A 22698-nucleotide genomic window follows, 5' to 3' on the forward strand; every position below is an offset into this window, starting at 1 on the left:
CAGAAATCAATTATAAGAAATAAAAAATATTTTTAAATCTTATACTGCTCTAGTAGTAGTTGATGCCTATTGTCCTGTCTTCTCTTAAAAGTGAACAGTCCAGTCACAATGTGAGCCAGCCTTCACAACATACAATTGCTTGTATCCTTAAGGTACAATAAATATTCAAACTCTTTTTACTGTGACAGCACATCTGATAAAACAATTTCTGTTTATAGGCCATATCTAAGTTACTAGAATATGTAATAAAATACATGTAATAGCTTCAAATTTTATTTTACAAACCAGAGTACAACAACTTCTTCTCCTCCATAATTTAAAATATATACATTTTTCTCCTTACCAGGAGAAAAATACACATGGAATGGTAAGTTAAATCTTTCCTTAAATGATAATAATTCAGCTTTAAGCGATCACCTCGAAGATGTTTCAAAGTATTATATATTTTAAGCAATTGCTGAAAATAAACTTGACTAACAGTACTGTTCTTTTGAATTTTTTTTAAGTAAGATTCATGGATTTATCTAAAAACAAAAAGCTGTCTGGGTCAAAAGTGAGAGTGTGCTATGTGAAAATATTTAAAGAAAAAGGTTTGTAAACATTACAGAATAAAAAATACAGGACATTAAGGTATTTAGTTGATTATGTATGCCTGCAGATTTATAGTCAGTGTGAAATAGTGGGATCCTTGTTGTTAAATCCAGAGAAAGGAAAAATAAGAACATGAAAATAAAGTGGAATTTTCAGTATGGGACTTTGTTACATACCTCTGGCATGGAACTCACTTCGTGCACTTGTCCAATAAGTTTACAGTAGGACTGAAAAAGCAACAGCAGCTGGAAGTGCAGTTTATATAATCTCTGACAGAGTTCCAATTGCTAAGGAAAGATTTGTAGGAGAAGAAATAATTAATAAATGTTAGTGAATTTAGATAATTTTTGATAACTAACAAAACACATTGAGATTGTTCTCAAAAACATTATTTTACTGAAGTATGAGCATATACTATTACAGAAAATAAGTAATGATTTTTCTTCTGCAGCTAAGTCATATATAACATTGAAAATAAAATTATGACAGCTAGGTCTCATGTAGCACATGTCAGCATCAGCCTCAAAATATTCTGTTTGATTAGCTTCACTGTCTCCAGTTTGCAGCTGGAAAGCAGAGACAGAATATAGGGGAAGTGACTTCCCTGCACAGAATATGAAACTCCCAAATTTCAGATGAAGTCAAAGATCTCTTCTAAGGGATGGAAATCTAAGAGAGAAGCTGTGAAATAGTTGCCCAAGATGGTCAAAGCTCCTGCCTGCTCCTCTGAGGAAAGAGAAACAGAGGTGATAAATTCATCTGGGATTGAGAAGCAGGAAATGCCAGCCCTGGAACTTAAAAACACTGCTCATGGATTTTCCACCATCTTAAAGAAACTATGCAACATATGGATGGAGTTTAAGGTGTAAGAGGGCATTTGGCTTCTATGAAGTATTGTCCCAGATTAAGTAGATACTGCTCTATGAATATTCACTTGTTTCTTCCAGTGTAAAGTGAAACATGACATAAAAGATGTAAGACACAGACAGAGAGATCAAACTAATATGCTTATGGTTCCTGGTATTCTTGTGTCTAACAGGAGGGCAATCTCGTAGCTCCACAGCTGGAGCATAGTGAAAAAGGGAGGAACATTTAATCTTTGGCTAATTATATAAAAAGTGAAAATCCTGCAGGTACAAGTCCTGACCTTGTACTGACCCTTTGGCAGGAAAGCCTTGCAGACTTCCAACTGTATTTGATTTGCCTACGGTAACAGACACCGTGACCAAGGGTGGGCTCAGTGATATTTCCATCTGTTTGGAGGAACTAAAGCAGAGTTTCATGCCAAAATTGGCAGAAAAGAAGAAGCTATTCATGTTTTCTTCTTTAAAGCACTTCATACATGCTTAGTTACCAGCACGTGCTGCAGCTCTTTGCTGAATCTAGGATTGTGCAAATGTCAGCACAAACACTAATAGAAAGTACTTAAAGTACATTATAAATGTTAATTTGACTGAAGTGTTTTATTTATATATGGTTCAACATTTAAGTGTCACATTTTTTATTAATAAGCCAGAATTGGAACCACAGTTCAGTGTTCCAATTCCCCAAATTTCTGTACCAGCCTCACAAGGCTGAGGGGCTAAGGTCAAAAGCAAGTTTCATCTTTTTTCATCAGGGTGTGGTGGACACCAACTACCCATCAGAACAGACAGCCAAGGGCACCGCCAAAATGAGGCAGAGCTAGTCTCCTTCTAAAGGGGGCTTGTGGAGGAAAAGTGGGAGCAGGAGGACAGTGCCAAGCCAGAAGGTGTCAGCATAGCAGGGTTTGCCCTGCTGAAGGCCAGGCAGCTGGAGCTGCTCACACCTCAGCACCACCAGAGCAGCAGAATTCAGCACTGTAAATTTGCCTGGTCTGAGCTCTGTGCCATTCTGGATCTGGTATCTGTGTTATGTTTACTGTCTGTTACTGGAGGGCAGCATTGGAGTGCTCCTGTCCCAAATGGAAAGGAGGAATTTCCACAAGGGGGAGGCCTTCGGCGAGTTTGCAGATGACACAGAAGGATGGGATGGCATCCAGGTGGACACGGACTGGAGAAGTGGGGGCTCATGAGAACCTAATGAGGTTCAACAAGTCCAAGTGCAAGGGGCTGCACCTGCGCTGGGGCAATCCCAGACATAAGCACAGACTGGGAGAGGAACTTGTTGAGAGCAGCCCTGTGGAGCTCTCCTGGATGAAGAGCTGAACCTGAGCTAGCAGTGTGTGCTCACAGCCCAGAAGGCAAACCACACCCTGGGCAGCATCAGGAGCACCTCTCCTGTGGAGACAGGCTGAGAGGGTTTAGCCTGGAGAAAAGAAGGCTCCAAGAAGGTCTTATAATAACCTTCCCATACTTAGAGGGGCATATAAAAAACATGGAGAGCAACTTTTTACAAAGGCAGATCATGGTAGGACAAGGGACAATAGCTTTAAACAAAAAAGACAAGAGATTTAGATTAGATGTTAGGAATAATCTCTTTATGTGGAGGGTAGGGAGGCACTGGAACAGGTTGTCTAGAGATGTTGTGGATGTCCTACCCCTGTAAGGGTTCAAGACCAGGCTGGATGAGGTTTTCAGCAACCTGGTCTAGTGAAAGCTGTCCCTGCCTATGGCAGGGGAATTGGAACTGTATGATCTTTAAGGTGCTTTCCAATTCAAATCATTCTATGATCCCACCAGACTGGAAATCACAGCAAAGACCCATGAATGCAGAAAGAAGGCCCTGCAGATGCTTAGTGGGGAGCAGATGTGCTAGGGCAGAACTGACTTGTGGTCAGGGACAAAGCCTATCAGAACAAAGAGGCAGGGCATGAGGAACACTGCCAGTGAAATAAACCTGCCCGGGGCCATTCTCTGTAACCAAGGGCACAGAGCACTGCCAAATCTGCCATTGTGTGGCTAACCATTCTCTTCCCAAAATAAAGACTGATTGTTTAGATCTAGCCTCCTGGAGATGGCTTTGGCTTCTGTCTTCTCTCAAACCATGCTCGGGCATGTCAGAGGCTGGCTGGTGGCCCGGCCAGGGAAGGTGCTGATCGCTCACCCAAGCGAGCGCCAGCCCAGAGACACTCACTGCCTCCCTGGTCCTGTTCAGCTCCAAGTAGGGACACAGCCTGAGGTTCCCCAGCACAGATCAAATTCACTCTATTCAAATTTTGAAGACCTGGCAACACTACACAGCAGTTACATACAGATATAGTTGGAGCTGTCAGGAAGTTAATAATTAATTGAAAACAACCCTCACATCATTGAAAAACCCATCTCATGATAGCTTGTAACACTGGATTTTTTTCAGCCCTTGAAGAACAATAATTCAGTTTCACCCTTGTGACTGTTAACCTGAATGAAAACAAAGGTCAAAGTAGTGGTTGTAGTTTGACTCACTTAGTATTTAGTTACTGTATCAAGAAACTCAATTTTTGTTCTTCCTGAGTAAGTGTTAGAAACCAATAGTGGTGAAACTGTTCATCAACACATACACAAAACACATTTGAAATGTAACTGCCAACTATAAATTGCAGTTTTTCACTAGGAAAAAATGGAAAATTATTTATTTTAAAGTAACAAAAAATGTTCCTTGACCCAGCATATTATATCCATTCAAAAGCTTGATTTGTAAAAGTATATGTAAATGACCCTTTGAAACAGCATATGAAAATGTAAAAATTTTGGCACAGTATTTTTTGATTTCACAAAATACATGTTAGTAAATTATTTTAGCCACTGCATTTAGAACCACATATTGTAAAGGAAAATTATAACAAAAAAGAAAACATGCTTAGAAGTAAAACAGTAGAATTGGGATGTATTAGTCCATCCACAGATGGACAAAAAATATGAAAGAACTTCAACTTACTGCAAGAGATTCCATTTGCTACACAGCAAGCATGGCACAGGAGAAAAGGAAAGGAAAGAAAGTATAGTGTCAGTGTAAATGCATGCAGTAGGAAGCACAGCCCATCTGTAATAGCATAACTTATCAGCAGTATTAGCAATGCTTGCCTCAACCTGATAATTGGTTGGAATATCACATTCAACATGCACAGCATTCTTAATAAAATCAAGCTTTAATTCTAATGATAAATTCCAGTCTATATATCCTCAGTTAGATCTTCAGATTTATTAGTTTAGATTTATCCCACCCAGCAGCTCAAGAACTTACAGTGAAATAGTGTTAGAAAACTCTTCAAATAATACTTTTATTTAATTTTGTCTTTTTCTTATTAAAAAGAGCTCATATTGCAAAGTACTAAAAAAATTAAGAATTACTTTCAAGTGATGAACAAAACTGAACTTTGCCATTTCTAAATATTTCCTTGTTTAAAAATACTTCTATTTTTTTACAAATAGATCTAATGAAATTGGCAGGATCAGTTTTATGGCTGCTGGGCTTATTACTTGGCACGTTACAATGGAAATGTTTTGCGTATAACTTTTAAGTTATGACTATCATAAAGAAAAAAATGCATGGAAAATGCCAGCTTTGTTTAACTACATGGCAATGCCACAAGTTGAGCCATGTGCTCCTTCCTCTCCCCGGTGATGATTCACTGGTTTATAGTTCTGAAGCTATTAAAATGTCAGTGCAAGTCCTGCTCCAATAATAATAAAAATTCTAATTGACTTACATTAGCATTTCAAAGATTAGGGGACTAAGTGCTCTCTTTGAAACAGAAGTGCTCCTCTTTTCTTTCCTAAGAACTATCATTTGCACTCTGTGTTCACTTAATGCAGCTTTTCTTATTTTATAAATATTACAATCTCATTACATTTTACATGAAGAGAGTCATCATGTAAATGCTGTATGTAACAAACACAACCACATCTGCCCAGTTACAGCCTGATGTCAGTGCATATGCACACAGTGTTAATAAGCATACGGAATTCTTATTAAAATTATTTAATTTACCATCAATACAAAGGCAGAAACACAGAAATGTGAAATGATATTAACTTTGGTGAGTCTAACAGAGCATTTCAGTAAGTTTTTTTTTACACTGGCATTACTATTAAGATATATATATGAAAATGCTGCCCCAAACCCTGCACTACTTTTCTATAAAACCATGACAAACTAAGCTTTAAGCTCTTGTGATGCTTAATTGTTTTTTCCTTTAACATTGCTTGAATAGTTTCTGCTTCTCTTTAGTACTCTTTCAAAAAAAACATTTATAGCTTGGCTTCCATGCAGTTCACATAAATAAAGCTTTATGAAGCTAAATTCAAGATAAGAGAAGGACAAGAGCAGACAGATCACTGTGTTCCAGTAAACTCACAGGTGTGCTGGGTTGTGCTTTTTCAAATCTTGTTGTGTCTCAAGCTACTCTGAAGTTTAGCATGCCACCAAGTTTCACTTAGACTTGCAAAAATACTGGAATCCATATATAATTTCTAATTTGCCATGGAATTTACTTTAAAGAAGGGGGGAGAAGGAGGCGGAAGCAGCAAATAAGTAAATTCCATGGTCTTTTTTGCCAGAAAACACTGTCTCCTCTGTACTGCTTCCAAAAGCAGAGCAAGCCAAAAAAAAAAAAAAAAAAAGGCGTGAGGAAGGGGTTTCACATTACATGAAGAGCTTCCTTCTTCACTGGAAGAAAATATACTAGGTACAAAATTTCTCTGAGCTACTGATGCTCAGCTCCATATTGCTCTCCGGTATCATGATTGTAACTTCCTCCCTCTTTCAGAATAAAATTAAAGATTCCGTGGAAGTTGGAAAGAGATTAATTACTGGCTTAAGTGATATTTCTTTTTTTTCTGCAGCAGCAAGGGCCCAGGTGGAATGATCATAGCCTTCACACTTTTCAATTTCTGGTTTAATTTTAGAGTAAGGGAAGTGTTTTAGATTAGTTGATAGACACTACACAATCAGTGGTTTTGGCAACTGAAAATACCAAATGTTGAGAGTACTTGGATCATTTGCACAATTCTTCAAGCAGACAGTAAATGCAGCATCTAAGAAGGACACAATGGCATGTTGTCTTTTGTCTGTAAATTGACTCCTATGTCATTGAGACTCTTGCTCAAAGTAGCATCAAAGCTTACAAATCATACACATCCAAATAATGTAATTTATTGCAATGATGAGGCAGGGGAAAGACATTCTGGGACATGAAGCTTTTACCCAATTTCAGAAAAGTTGCTAGCTCTAGCAGCTGACCTAGACAACTTCTATTTCAAGCCTCTTTAATGTCAGAATAAGCAATTTTTGCCTTTGCCCATTTTCAGTAACAGTAACAATAGTCAACAAATCATGTGCAATTATTTTGAAATAAGATCTGATTAGAGAAACTGTGACAAATTAGTTACCAGCATCAGGAGGCATTTGTGACACAACCATTTGTGACAAGACTGAATTTGGTCTCACATCTGTCTCATCTATAAAGGGGTCTGTTTTCCCCTCAAGCTTTTTACCAGGTGAGGAGTTCTGAGAATCTAAGATGTCTGCCTTCTGTAGAGCAAACTGTTGCTTTTTCTTCCTTACCATTCATTCTGAACTCTTCCAGGAGTAGCCTGGTTTTGTGCTTGGCTAAACAATTTTTTTTCGGACAGAAATTTTCAGTAGAGTTTTAGGCCCTAGACTAAACCTCAATGAGTTTGAGAGTTTGGGCAGGTTCCCTTGTGACTATCACTGTAAGACAGACTTTTCCCCCTTAACAATTACTAGATTCTTTAGCCTTTCATGTTGAGGGAGAAGTGGAGAGGAAAGATAAGAAAACAAACACTTGCCAGTCTAGGAGTAATTTTTCCCTTCCTAATTTCCTCAGTTTCCCTGGCCTCTTCCTCCCATTACACTTTCATTGAATAAACAGATTGTTCCTTTGGGAAAAGATGCTTCAATTGAGGTGAATGAGTAGGGGAAGAAAAGAAATATGCCTGTTCATCCTGTCAACTTCCAAGGAATAATGCATTTTGGCCTGAATGAATAATGCTGGGGAGAAACCAGGGACTCCCAAAGGAATAAGAAACCTTCTTTTCAGTCTGTCTGATAAGGAGTATAAATACCAACCCTGGCTTCACAAAACACATATTTAATTCCAAAACAGAGAACACTTAGTTATAAAAACCCACATAGGTCTAAAATGATTACTGACTTTTAGATGTGTTTAGGCCAGCTATATGAGTTCAGGTTATTCCTTCTCCTTAGCGTTATTTCTTTATATTTTCAAAAAACAAACAATGCAGTTGATCAGCAAGATGTGTCATTCTCCATCCCATTCTATGCATTTCCAAAAAAGAGATGAAGAGGATAAATTAAGCTGTCTACAGTAAGGTATGTAACACCACAGTCTGAAGTCACTGTTCAGGGTGTTTGTGCATCAGAGGGAACAGAATGCCCACGCACATCCCAGTACCATCATGCCACATGCCATACACTCCACCTCCCTCTCAGAGGAAAGGCAGTGGTATGTGTTCCAGGTCTCTTTTTTAATTAAGTTACTTCAGAATAGCTTATTTGTAACTTCCTTGCACACCATCACAATTACAGAAGAGACAATATCTCATTTAAATGCACTGGGAAGTGCCTAACTTTTGCAGGTGCCAGTGCTAGGTGGGGGAAGATTGAACAATTTTCCCATCACCTGTGATTGCAGCCAGAGGATTTATTAAAAAATCAGATTTGCTAATAAGATCAAGGAAGTAAAAATGCAGGGGTGGCAAGGATCTGGAATTCTTGGAAAATGGCATATAAAAATAAAAATCAAAGTAGTTCAAAGACAAGAAGAAAACCACATAGAGATGGGAAAGAGAGGTTAAGTTAAAGACAGAAGAAAATGAAATGACTCAGAGGAGAAGACAGACAAACTGAAACCAACTTAAGAATAAAACAAGGTATTTGAAAAAATGGTTAAAACAGGCAAGTCTCTTTCTGAATATGTAACAATTATCTTTTATAAGTGAAAATACATGGGAAGAGGAAACGTCACGTTTTTTCTATATGCTGTTTGCTTACTTCCCCATTTTGGCTAATTCTGTCCAGCCCCCTCTTTTTCCCATCCCTCCACTGTCTTTCTTCCAAAAGGAAACAGTCCAACAAAATAACATTCCTTAACTCATAATACATCACCAAAATATCATGTTTCCTATACTTAGCATATCAAATAACAGTATTAACTGCTGATGGTATTGATATCTGAAAATGTGATTCCTTAACTGGAATAAAGAAACATAAACAACAAATGTACATGTGTGTATGAATTTTTTGTTAAAAATTGATAAAGAAATATTTTGCCTTAGCTCTAAATACTTATCTACACCATAAATAATTTTGCTGGTTATTTTACAGTCATTGTTTTGTAACTACTGATCTAAGTGTATTTCAACCAGGCGATTTTTGCTGTTGGGCAGAAGAAGACTGTAACACCTGAAGATAAAATGGGAGTAACATGGAAGGAGAGTACAGCAGGAATGAATTTCAGAGACACTGTGGAAAACTGCTGCTGCAATGTTTTTCTAAAAGGGAAAGCACTGGGTTAGGGTCAGCTCTGCTTCTTTGTGTAGAATAGGACAGCAGAAGTACCTCCCATTTCCTGTGGCCAGGACTCAGGCAACAATAGCTTCAAGCCTAAAGTGTGAAAACTGGATCATGCCCAAGCCCAGCAGAGAATCAAGGAGGAAGTAGAGCAGGGTCTTGTGGGTTCAAGAGCAAGGTACATCACACATATGCCACTTTATGGGAGAGAAATAATGCTGGCCATTCATTACCTTCTCTTCAGAGTCCCCTGGCTGGCAAGTAATAACTCCATCTCGTGAGCCCCCAGCAAATGTTGCTTTGCAGTTTGCAAGCCACTGTTTTCAGAAAGAAATTAGAGAAATATTAATAAGATCTATGCTTTGATTCAAAGAAAGATAAGCAGTGTTTTAGTTTCACAGCACATCATGTAAATAAAAATTTGCAATTGCATTTTTTTTATTACCATAGACAATGACGATTTGATTTGACTGTAATTGAAAAAGCGTAGTCTTAATTTCTATTAGTATTTCAATGGCATGAACTAAGAAAATTATTAATGAATAAATAGGAGAGAGACCAGGGATATTAAAGATACTATTGTTTCTAATATTAAGGGATAAAATAGCTACTTTTTAGTTCTGATTCATATGTCCAGGAAGAAACATTCAATGAATCCAGTATCTGAAACATGTTTTCTACTGAATGTTACTTTAAACAGATGTGAGTGGATGTGTAGTTTCGTCACACAGACTAAGTATACAGACAAGACCAGGAGCATAATTCAGCATACCGAGAGTGTTGCCTCTTTCCTGTTGTTGTAGGTGTCCAGGTACTCCTGCAGCTCTAGAACACTGAACTTCAGCTTTTCAAGAAGGCCACAAGAGAGCAGCTGGAGAAATGAAATCAAAGGGTCTGTAAATGTCACTAGAAAATAATGTTGAAAATAATACCTAAATTTACATATACTAATATTGAAAAATATGTACATTTATGCAAAAATCTACATAACCAGGATACTATACTAAAAAGTCAAACAGCAAAAATTGCACCTATGATAAGATGGAATTGAAACTGTGTTCTGTGTTTAATGACTTAGCAGAGGACTTCTCTAAAATGGAACAGTACATAAAGCCTGTTTCTCTCCACAGCTCTCTGATGATGTAAGGCACAGCTCTTCCATGGTCACAGCAGTGGGTTCAAGACTACACTTGGCCAGTTTCTACCTCTAGACTTCACTGTGGGATGTCACACTGTCCTAATGCTGCTGGATAAACATGGGACAGAATGAAGACAATGGGAAGGGCCATTTCATTACTTCCCTAATATATATTTTTATAGAATTATAGAATAATTGAAGTTGAAAAAGACTTCCAGGATCAAGTTTAACCTTTGACAAATACCATCATGCACACTAAACCATATCACAAAGTACCACATCATCTTGTTTTCAAACATTTCCAGGGACAGTGACTCTACTGCTTCCCTGGGCATCCTGCTCCAAAACTTAACAGTGTTTCAGTGAAGAAACTTTTCCTAATATCTAACCTGAACCTCCTCTGGCACAACCTGATGCCTTTCCCTCTTGTCCTGTCGCTGGTTGCCAGGGAGAAAAGGCTGCCCACCATCCTGGCTACACCCTTCTATCAGGCAGTTGTAGAGAGCAATATGGTCTCTCCTGAGCCTCCTTTTCTCCAGGCTAACACCCCCAGCTCCCTCAGCTGCTCCTCACAGCACTTGTGCTCCAGACCCTTCCCCAGCTCCATTGCCTTTCTCTGGACATGCTCAATGTCCTCCTTATAGTGCCCAGAACTGAGCACAAGATTTGAGATGTGGCCTCACCAGTGCCAAGTACAGGGGGACAATCACTGCCCTGCTCCTGCTGGCCACACCATTGCTGATACAGGCCAGGATGCCATTTGCCTTCTTGGCCACCTGGGCACAGCTGGCTCATCTTCAGCCAGCATCATCCTCATGACTCAAACAAAATCACTACACACATTACCATCTTCCATGCTGAACTACGTAAAAAATAGCTGCTTCTTTTTCATTTGTGGAGCCAACTGAGTCCAGTAGGCATCTGTTTTATATTGGGGCTTGGCACACAGGCTTAGCACATCATAACTATTCCATGAGTCTATGATTTTATACTGCCCATCTGTCACTACTTACTTAATAAAATAATACAGAAAATGAATGGAAATATGGTTCTAAACAGAAGATAAAAAATGTAAGATAGGAGGAGAATTCCTTTTTGACATATCTGTCCAGGAGTTGCTCAAAAGTGAAACAACCAGTAAAATAACACACAGCAATGAAGTACATGCCTTTTGAAGGGAATATACTCACTGTTTCTGCATCTACAAAGAGGGTGGGACATTCTGAACATGATGTTAACATCTGTGAAGACCTCACAAACTTGGAGCCTATTCCTCTCAAGTTGTCTCCCAAGTAGCTAGCTGCATCACAGGTTAGGAAGCAGAATCTTTTCTGAATATTCTGGAAAGCAAAATACAGTTTATTACATTATTTACTCAAGTATGAGCTTCTTTCCTTTGTAAACAAACAGCATGGTTCTTTTTCTTTGCATAACGAAGTGCAAAAGAGACCATCTCCCTGTGGAGAACTGAATGTCTGCTCTAGGATACTGAATAAGAGTTATTGTGCTGGAGACAGTGTACAGCTGGGCAGCTGTGAAACTAATTACAGAGTTCATCATAACCTACTACTGAAATACATTCTTTCCTGTAAAGACGAATCAATCTTAATAAGCCTTTCAGCCACAGGTAGCTTTTTTTTCTTGTCTCTACAGGGTTAACAGAGTTGATCAGCACATTACTTCTTCTGCCCATTCCGGGCATTGTTTTGTTAATATTCCTGTCAAGTGGCTAATCACATAATATAATGGACATAGTAGTGCCAAACAGCAGCAAGGAAAAATCAGAAAAAACCTTTTGTTTTCCCCTGTGGGAAGAACCTTCTTACTAAAACTTTACTGCTGCTTGGGAAGATTCCAGAAATACTGCACTGCATCCGGGAATTATCCTCCTCAGACTTTTTTAATGTTTTGAGTCCTAAACCAGTCTAGTACTCCAGACACATTCTAGTGCTTTTCAGTGATTAATCTCATCTCAGCTATGTCCTTCTGGGTGCAAACTACAGGGGCTGAAATCTATCACAAGGCCTGAATGCAGAATATATTTTACGAAATTGGATTACTGTGAATAGTAATGACAGCTGTCAGCATATTGTAAATAAATATATATAAAGTGAATAATGAATAAAAATAATGTACTAAACTTGCACTGACTGAAACAATGATTTTGATAAATGCCCATCAGTTTTCACTGCCCAAATGTATCTCACTAAGGCCTAGTGCTCAGCAGTTAGGAGCAACATGAGAATATTTAAAAAAATAAATGTGTGCAACATTTTTATATGATTCATTTCAAGTTACCAAACGCATTTCTCTGAGGAACATAGGTTAGGACCTGTACTACAAGTATGCCTCAATGGAGAGAAGCACTTCCCAAACGCCAGTCTGGATGATAGACATAGAAGTATTGCCTGCTACTGCTCCTGCACTGGTGCATGGGAATTAAGTATCTAAAATCAGGTGAGTTGAATTTAAACTTTATTGATAATGGAAGCTGTTGGATTGAATTATCTTCTTTAAATGTTAAATGCTAACTAGGGCCTCACACTGTACATAGGCTATACACTATCAATGATTTATAAAATGGATGGAGTTCCTGTACCAATCAATTTCATAACTACTTATTTGTGAATCTCTCTTGAAAGCATCTCAACTGCCCATCTGAGCACAGTTAGGACCAGGCAGACTGATACTGGTCTTACTGTTTCCATCATCTTGCTTAACACAGAAACAACGTGCTACAACACCTCACTCAGAGCATGGTACAGATTCTCTGCTGCACTGAGTCTGTAAGAGGCAAGGGTTATCACTAATTACCACCAAACCAGATAAATTCCTATTTTTATAAGCAACTAGCAGAATCGTAGGGCTCCGTGAAAACTGGAGATTTACTACTGTGATGTCTTCTGGAAAGAAAAAATCAGCCAAGGCTTCATGAAACTGCTGCTAACAACTCTCCTGGCAAAGCAAAGAGATCTAGATTTGATCTTAAACAACAGAAAAGACCTAGCTGAGAACAAAGTAGTGGAAGGAAATCTAAAATTCCAGATTATGAAAGAGAATTCAAGACACTGTGGTTGAAAAGGACCTCTGGAGAACATCTGATGCAACCTTCAACTCCAAGTGGGACTATTGCTGACCCCAGATTGTGTCAGACGTGCTTTTAACTACCTGAGTCTTAAAATCTCCAAGGTCAGAGCTTCCTCAAGGCTTTGGGTAACCTGTTTAGTTGCTGCAATGCCCTCCTGGGGAACAACAACTGAATTTGTAAATCTGAGGCAGTGAAGGAGACAGATTACAGAAGAAGCAATAGATATTCTTCCTCTACTCCTTTCCTTTTCAGCTATTCATAAAAGCAACAATCAATCTACAGCTAAGATGATAATGGCCTTGAAGAGTGTTTTAAAGTGTTAAGAGTAAAACAGTGAGAGACTGTACTTTGCTATGTATAATACTTCACTAAATATATTTATTTTGAGATTACATGGACTAACAGTTCTATAAGAAATTCTCATCTCAGCTATGTCCTTCTGGGTGCAAACCACTGGGGCTGAAATCTATCAAGCAAGGCCTGAATGCAGAATATATTTTATGAAATGGGATTACTGTGAATAGTAATGACAGCTGTCAGCATATTGTGAATAAATATATACCTGCATACAGTCACTGTGCTTCGTGTCCATGTAAATATTAAAAAATATTGTCAGAAAGTCTTCTTAACCTCAGATTTCCTCTCCTGGGAAGAGGACTTTACATGACAAAATAAATATATACCTGCATATAGTCACTGTGCTTTGTGTCCATGTAAATACTTAAAAATATTGTCAGAAAGTTTTCTTCTTAACCTCAGATTTCCTCTCCTGGGAAGAGGACTTTACATGACAAAAGGGCTTGATTGTGGAAGGCAATTGCTAGATCTGAAATCTACTTGTCTTGCAGCTGTCTGGTCTGCTGAAAGATATTTAATTTGAAGGAATACAAAGAGGCAGCAGCAAAGATAATCCAGAGATCTCTGACTTCTGACTCGTTTACAGGAAAAGTGCTTCAATAATTTCAAGAATCTTAAACAAGTTCAGTGTGTTGTGGGCAAACATCCAAGATACCATTAACTTGATACAGGACTGAAATGTAGGTGCCCTGGAAAATGCACTTCTTTCACTTTGCCAAGTATTTAGTTGACAAGGATTTTGTTTCACGGTCAAGTATTTTGGCAGTACTTTGCATTGCAAGCTTAGCACATACAGGACTTGTTTCTGAAATTTCCTGTTAATAAGGGTCAAAAAGTCAAAGTTGGCAGATGAGTAGTGAAGTTTAATAGTGCAAACAAAACGCAATTCCAGACAAGCTGGGATCTTAGAAAAAAAAAAAAGAAAAAAAGAAAAGAAAAAAAGAAATAATACTCCTATGTTTTAACACTGAAAAGAAGAACAAAGTTATTTTTATACACTAAAAATATGGCAGTGACCCTAGCTAAAAATTGTGACTTGTTGATATTATTAACATCTTTTTCTTTCTCCTCCAACTGAAGAAAATGAGTAGGGTATCTTCTGAATATAGGGCATGCACAATAGCAAATGAAGTGTGTGCATTACTAGGATTTGGAGTCAAACAGGTACTTTACAAGTAATGTTTAGGTTTTTCATTACACTGCATTATTTATTCAGTCTTCAGAAGTGTGGCACCTGCTCCTTTTCACCTCTTCAAAGAGGAGAATCAAGGACAAATAAGTCTCTAAACACTCAGACAGGGATATTAACCTCTAGGACTGAGATTAAGACAGAAAAAGTGACATAATGAATAAACACAGGGTTAACACTAAAGTCAGCACTGTTGTTTGGGTTTTTTTTTTCTTCCAAATGGTTATCTATTAGTGCTCAAAATAATGCCTAGACACCCAATATTTAGAGTGGCATAATGTTTAAAGGAGGACAGTGTGCAGGTAGATAAGACATTCTACTCCAGTGGAGCACAGAGGAAACATAATGAAGAGATTCTTACTATAGATTGTTTCTTTCATATCAGATTAGTCTTAGATGTACGAAAAGATCTTGAAACGGTGCATTTATTAGCAGGGTACACCTTGATAATAAAACGTTGTGTACTGTGAGATCACAGGTACTTAAACTCTGCAGAAAGTTACCTGGCTACTGCTTTCATTGGAGCTGTTTATGTTGGAGCACGCTAAACATCCTGCAGCTGCAGGAGAAACAATTAAAAAAGGCTTTAAAACTAATTACAGGTAAAACCAGGCAACCATTTGTTAGAACAACTTGTACATTTTGACTCTTTTCTCATCTTTTTGCAAGATTCTTATCTTTGCAAGCATGCAGTTTTAGGAAGGTGAAATGTATTTCTAGTCTTCAATCTCTGGAATTTATGTCACATGATGGCAGCTGGGTATTTCTATTCAGATGAGTAGGTACAAACCCTCGAATCATTCTGGCATTTACATGGACACGTTCAGATTTCAAGAGTTTGAAATAAAAGAACAGATTAACAACAGATTAAGATTAAAAAGATTATTTCCTTGTCTCTTGCAGTTACTGTTCCTGCAATCTGTTTGTAAAGTACTGAAGAAAACTATAAAGTGGATGTGAATTTTGCAACGTGACCTCCAAACCTTCAATATGAGATACAAAGTATTTTCATGACAAAACTGGTCACAGAAGACAATGCTGCATGAAAATGTAGTACAGCAGTAATTCTGCAGTATGCAAAATGACATGGGTTATACACCTAGCAGTTCATTACTGGGGCTGCCATCAAGAAACACTAATTGCCACACACAAAAATTATGATTTTGCATCTTAAACTTATTTTCTCACCTTAAACAGGGAAGAGAACACATGAAATGTATAAACTGCACAGGAGCCATCAGAGTCACACATGAGCTGGTTGATATGACTGCGCCAGGCTTCTTCTGCATCGTCACATGCTGCTGGCTGAAATGCAGCAAGGATGGCGGAAAAAAAGGGCGAGGGAGGAGGGGAGGCATTTCGATCAACATCTCCAAAACTGAAGGAAGAAACAGAAAAAGGTGATGGAAGGAGAATAACAAGAAACACTAATTTTCTTGGTGGCAGATAAAATACGCTATAACAGAGAGATAAAATCACAGGACCAATTACAGCACCTTCCTAAAAATATTAATGAATTTTCAAATTACTTTTGAAGGTTGACAAGATGTTTGCTACAATGAGAAAAGCCTCCAAATCAGATTCCATATCTTCAGGCCGTTATCATCTATCTTCCTCCATCCCAGAACACTTGAATTGTTTTCTTGTACCATCATTTCAGGGAAGAAGGCTGAAACTTCACAGGAGAATAAAGCTCTCTCTCTCTCTCCCCCTCCCCAGGCTAACTGCAGTCTAACTCAGCATCCAAAATCTGAAAGATCTCCAGATGGCATGTCAAAAAAAATCTTAAAGCCTTTTTATAACATATACTGGGGTCCAGCCACACTCACAAGCAGCCTTAAGAGCATATAGCTGGAATTTTTAACAGTACTGAGAGTTTCTTTCATGAGAAATCAGAAGGATGAATACACATCTGATTTGTTGAAGTAATACAGTACCTAAGTAATATCTGCATTACTGCAGATCTTTAAAAATTCTCCTTTATATTTTAATTAAGCATATTATATACATAATGCCTATCTGCAGAGATGTACGTAAATATTGCATCTTATTTTTCCTAGAATGAAAAGCTTGGGTTTGTTTTGCTTTTTTTTTAGTTATGTGATAATTATGCAGGTAATTAGGGCATTGTCTTCTCATTACTCTAAACTCATGAGAATTTTATAACTCCTGTGGCTAAAACATCCATTCCATTAACTACCACCTTGCAATCATTTTGTTGTGCATTGTAAAACAACTTGTGTGAATAATTGCCAGACTAATAACTTGTGTGAATAATTGCCATAATTGCATTAAAGTACCTAGCAAGAGCAAACTGTTCCAGCCTGTCAGCTTTCTCTTCAGTTTCTGTCATATCCAGACTAAGGCTATCACTGCATTCAAATGCTCCAGGGAGTTCATTTGTAGACCCTGAAAGGTCATCCTCATGGACTGCTATATCTTGTTCTTCAGGTGGAGCTTCAGCCTAGGGGAGTGAAGGATATGTCTTAGAAAACAGCAAATTAGTAAGTTAATTCCTCTAATAAATAGAAAGCATTTAATGGAAAAACCCACCTGACAATATGTTAAACCGCACAGATATAAAGCCACGGGTTATAAATTACATGAATCAACTTACACTTCTTCAAAAATACTGTATTTGCTCAACTTTCTGTCTTGGACAAATATTATTTTTAAGGCATTTTTCAACTTGTCTAGCAAAGGATTTCAGATTCCAATGCATGTGGCAACACAGCAAGGAAGTAATTTTTCAGAAAAACAATAGGGTTGTTGTTACTGTCAGTCTGTCCTTGTCTCTTAACACTTTATAGTGTCCAAGACTGTACTAAAGCCTCTCAGAATATATTGGAAACAATTACTGTCTGGAAGACTCTATGCATGTTTAGAACTGGGAATTAATTTTAGCATGTCATTTACATTCAAGAGGAATCCAAGCATTCTAACAGGCTATTTAAGGGATTATGCTTAATTTCCTTCCTTTTTCATCTATCAGCACCTAAAGGTCATGATTTCTTTTTGAAACATTCCAATTTCCCTTGCATTTTTAGTCTGAACAAGTTTTGTTTCAGCTTTAATCTTTTGCTTTTGTCTGCCTCATCCATAGCCCCCAAAGAAGTTCCTGCAGGGATGACTGCAGTGGGTTGCTCAAACCTTTGTGCACATATACCCATGTGCATGCACATACATGTGTTGGGAATGAATAGGAAGGGAAATCTGTGGCAAGTAAATGAGAAAAGTGGCCCTCTGCAGTTTATCAAGTCTGCTTGGATCCTACAGATTAATTATGGGGATTTGTATTTGTAAAAATTAAACAAGACTTGTAACAGAGGGGACAGGGTCAGAAATTAAGTAGAATAATCTTTTGGTTTGCTTTGTTTTCTAAGCAAAAGAGGTAGAAATATTCCTGAGTTCAGGGAGAATGAAATGAATCAGAGCCCAAACCATCTTGAAAAGAAAAATGCAAGCTATTATGGCTGAATTATCAGAATAGGAACCAAAGCACCTGGTGAAAAGTGTAAATGTTTCATGCTTATTCAAGAAATAATTAGTAGTAACCACTTTCATACATTAAATATTAGCTTGAAAGAACCACTGCAGTTTCTTCACTGCAATGACAGAGTTTGTAGGAGGAAAACACATTTTGATGGGATAGAGCAAGGCAGGAAGAGGAAGCAAACACCTCCCACCCACTGGAGTTTAATATGATGTCCCAAAAGCAAAATAGAAAAGTGAACTTTGAATATAAATGGAGGATTGTAGTACACTTCCAGAAATATGTGAGTTTAGGTAACTGGAAAAATAGATAATATAGCATCATCTGAATTTCTGTAACCTCATAGAATTATCCCACTATCTTTAATAAAAAATAAATTTAACTAATTAAATGTTGTTAACAATAATATGTGGATTTTGGCATTGAAACATCTAGGAAGAGGCTACATAATCATGTAATGTTTCTCTCAACTGCTGCATCTATTTAAAGGTTGAGGTATTTTTGGTTTTGGTTATGATGCAACAGCTAAACATTTTGTAAATCACTGAAGTAAAAAAATTTCCTTTGCATTCATGACACCTCATCAGCTCTCTGAAAAGAAGAATTCAGAGGAAAAGAGAAACAGTAAAGAGCTCAGATTATGAAATTAAGTAAAAATTAATTAGGTGTAAGTTTCAAATCTTCTGACTAAAAACTGGATAACTTCTACTTTACATTGACTCCAAATTATTTTGAGTAAAAATACAGAAGTGTGCACACTAGAAGAAAATACCTTTGAGGCAAAAACCCCAGTAATAGGGCATTCTGCGCTGACCAATTCAACCATCTTTGTGACAGCTGTAACCTGGGCTGTATTTTACACCAATATCAAATCTCTACCAGGACCAGTTGAATTTGCCTGTCAATCCTACAATAAACTGCTCTGATTTTACGTTCTTCACTTACTTATTCCAAAGCTTTTCATTTTTGATGAATATTGGCACATGGGACATTAAAGAGATTTTGAAAGTAAAGATTCCAGCCTCCCAGACATACACTGAACTCCTAAACTGTGATTTTCATTTCTTAATGTACACACCAACAGCTACTGCAGCTGGATGCATGAGATCAGCTGCAGCTCCCACCTGCAAACGTGTCTGCTCTGACTGCTGCTTCCTGAACTGAAATTCTGCCAACTTCTGCTGTTTATGGCTGTTATGTGGTTACTTGTCTAGCAACAGTTGTTTTGACAAATGATAATGAGTTTACCTCCTCCACAGCCACTGTATGGAGAGGTTCTCCTCCTTTCCTATCCTTACAAACACTTCCCTCCTCCCATCCTTTCTTCCTACTGCAGCAGTTTCTGACACAAACAATTTGTTCAATATTCAGCACAGTTCCAACCTCCTTTTCTATGACCTCTTCTGTAGAAGTTTCCATTCCTTCTGAAACATGCAGTGCTAGCAGTATCAATTTTTTGTGTGGCTGCATTTGGAGGGGGCAAGGGCAAGAAGGAAAGCCCATGATGACAGAAAATATACTCTTCCTCTGCCCCAGTCTCATACACTTCTGCTCTTTCTGCAGAAGTCACTCAATTTAGTCATGACAGAGAAGCTTTACTGACAGAAGCCAACAGTATCATCAAGCCACTAATTCACACACCCCCCACTAAACCGGACTGTATTTCTGGAGAGACACTGAAAGGAGTAGATTCACCTCATCTCTCATGGGCAAGTACTGTCGAACAGAAAATTAAATAAATCATCCCCATGTTGATAAAGATTTACCAACCTTGCTTTGTCTTCATCTTCTGATACAGTTCTCTGAAACACAATCTGCTGAATGTGGTTGTTGTATCCTTGCAAATCCTGCCTCCCCACCCCCAGGATGGTTTAATATTGTGGTCATGAATTTAAAATTTCTGCGTGTCTGCCAAAAGGCAAGTACTGAATCCAGGGCACACAACTGTACAATAGGTCCCCACATACAAAAATATTTCAGAGAATACACGCGTACACCCACCACATGAGCTGGCATATTGTTCTTTAATTCAGCATGAAGAACAAAAGAATATTGCCTTGGAGTTGTAACTTGTAGCCAGTTCATGAACTTGTCTTCTGATGAGCTTGTACTACTTTGGTGCATATGTAGTGCAACATATTTAAGAAACAATAAAATCGCTCAATGAAGAAAGTATAAGTAGAAAGGAAATGATAGCAAGTGAAGTAGTGCATGAATGTATTGTACTATGCCACTAGACAGAGGAAGCCAGAATGTACTTGATTTCACAGATCAAACTCTATATGAAGTGTAAGCAAAAGAAATTGTAACAGTGTTACATAAAATACAGTCCAGTTGGAAAAGAAAGAAAAAAATGTAGTCACCTTGGCTCCTTCAGACACCTGGAGATTATTCATACCAGGCAAAGACACATCAAAGCTGGATGCTCCCATGTTAAAATGATGAGGGTCTGCTGAGGCTGTGTCACATGATGTAGAAAGTGAGTCAATATGATTTGCATCCTCAGATGGGGAAAGATTTATAATCTGTTTAAAAGACAACAAAATCACAAAAGAATTGAGTATACAGCTACCCTACCACATGCTGCTTTCATGAACATGCAAAGCAGACAGTGACTTACACTGCAGTGACAGTGGCTCTCTTAGTTTGTATATAGACACAACCCTTTCAATATTTCTGTCATAAAAATTTGATTAAAAGCATTCCAGAAGTGAACAGTGAAAATCTGACACTATTTGCCAACCTGGCATCTTGTTCTATTTCTTTAAGCATTAAATACATCAGAAATATTTACTATTGGACAATTGTCAAAAACTGTCCCTTAATAAAAAAAGGCAAATAATAAGATCTGATGATTCTTGTGTTTCAAACTTTGCATACAAATTCCTGTTTATCTTTGCAAATAAGGGAAAATGCACCCACCAATTTCAGCTCATTAGATTGCACCTGGGCAGAGGAAACTAAAAGCCAGGCTTATTTAAACCCACCCCCCTATCTTTTCCTAAATTTCAAGTTTGCAACTTACTAGGTCTGAATTCTCCAAGATTTGGCTGGTGGTCAGGTCCTCCTCCTCTGATGACTCATCTGAGTCCTCATGGTTCATTTTGTTCAGGCTGGGTGTGCTCCCTGAGAGCTGGTTCTCTTCCATCAGCTGCATGTCACACTTGTCCAGGCTGTCCAGCGACCGTCTGCGCACTCCCCAGTTGAAGTTGTCCATGCTCTCACCCTGAAATCAGACAGAGGGTCAGCTTGCTTGATATAAAAATAATCATATGCTAAAGTTAGCTCCAGAAATATTTTGATGTAAAAATATAGTAAAATCTTGAAATAAGCATTATCTTGCTTGTTCACCTGGAGATAAGAGCAGAAGCATGGAAATGGCAGTTAAATGAACACTCAGTCTTTTCAGTATTAGATATTTTTCATGCATTTGCTAATTTAAGAATTTGTTTTGGTAAGTCCACATATACACGCTCGTTGATACCAGTAGAGTAGTGACACGCAAAGGAAAAGTTTGAAAGCAATTTTAAAGGATTTTTTCGTGATGCTTAAAAGTATTAGAAGCACAGTTCATACCAATGGTTCAATTGCAAAAATTATGTTAAAGATTTTAGATTCTTTGTTTTATATATATAAAACCATAATGGTGAGTAGATTTGAACAAACCCTTGCTTTACACAAAAAATGTAACACCTTAAGCAGCACACCTTTTAAACTTTTATTCTAGGACCACATTACTTATTCTTGAATCTACTTGTATTATTTGAAACTATATTTTGGGAATAGCCTGACAAGCATTGCCTGTGATCTCACATTTTAAAAAGCACATAGTCAAATGGACTGAGCATTTTATATTTATCAGACTTCCAGTTCTGATCCTACACACAGTTACATAAAGCTGAGTGCATTAAGCAAATGGTGTAACCATTTGCTTAATGGTTAGGCTGCTGAACTGATAAAAAGTTCCCTTTATTTCTTTCATGTATAAAGATGATAATTAGCCTTCCACTCCTTTTCCATTTATTTATTGTATAATATATTTTCCGGTGGCCTGCATGCCTTTTCCCTGATTGCAATAATCTCTCACTCCTTTCCTAAGTCTAGCCAGGCTCCTCTCTGGCAAATGCAGGACCACATCCACAACTGCCCCTGCCATGGACCTCCAGGGGCAAAAGGGGCCTTACACAGCAAGAAAGGTTTCCCCAGAAATATTCAGATGCAGTTTTGGGTACTTTACCTAGATGAAAGCCCTCAAATCTGCATCAGCATGGGAAGGAAATTTATAGAGAAAAATGTTTATTTTTAAGATTCAGGGCTGCCTGTTTTAAACAAGACTCTAAATTAAAATCCTCTAAAACAAGCAAGTCAATTGATGAAAATTCAAGCTG

The 22698-nt window shown here is 37.9% G+C and overlaps 1 protein-coding gene across 14 annotated transcripts in view; it reads right to left on the reverse strand.

Annotated features, from left to right (window-relative positions):
• Positions 1-22698, reverse strand: part of FRY (FRY microtubule binding protein) — a 227915-nt gene that overhangs the window by 2894 nt on the left and 202323 nt on the right. For 11 of the 14 annotated variants that reach the window (XM_039718372.1, XM_039718370.1, XM_039718373.1 and 8 more), the window contains 9 exons: positions 21336-21536; positions 20674-20835; positions 17118-17281; positions 16006-16195; positions 11374-11523; positions 9818-9916; positions 9279-9362; positions 4429-4446; positions 768-878 (listed from right to left, as the gene is read on the reverse strand). In XM_039718372.1, the coding sequence (XP_039574306.1) occupies positions 768-878; positions 4429-4446; positions 9279-9362; positions 9818-9916; positions 11374-11523; positions 16006-16195; positions 17118-17281; positions 20674-20835; positions 21336-21536 (1179 nt within the window). The remainder of the gene's footprint in view (positions 1-767; positions 879-4428; positions 4447-9278; positions 9363-9817; positions 9917-11373; positions 11524-16005; positions 16196-17117; positions 17282-20673; positions 20836-21335; positions 21537-22698) is intronic. The other 3 variants (XM_039718369.1, XM_039718368.1, XM_039718367.1) reach the window with 1 other exon arrangement.

Source organism: Passer montanus, unplaced genomic scaffold (genome assembly GCF_014805655.1).
Source record: "Passer montanus isolate IOZ18808 unplaced genomic scaffold, ASM1480565v1 scaffold4, whole genome shotgun sequence".
Lineage (NCBI taxonomy): Eukaryota > Metazoa > Chordata > Aves > Passeriformes > Passeridae > Passer > Passer montanus.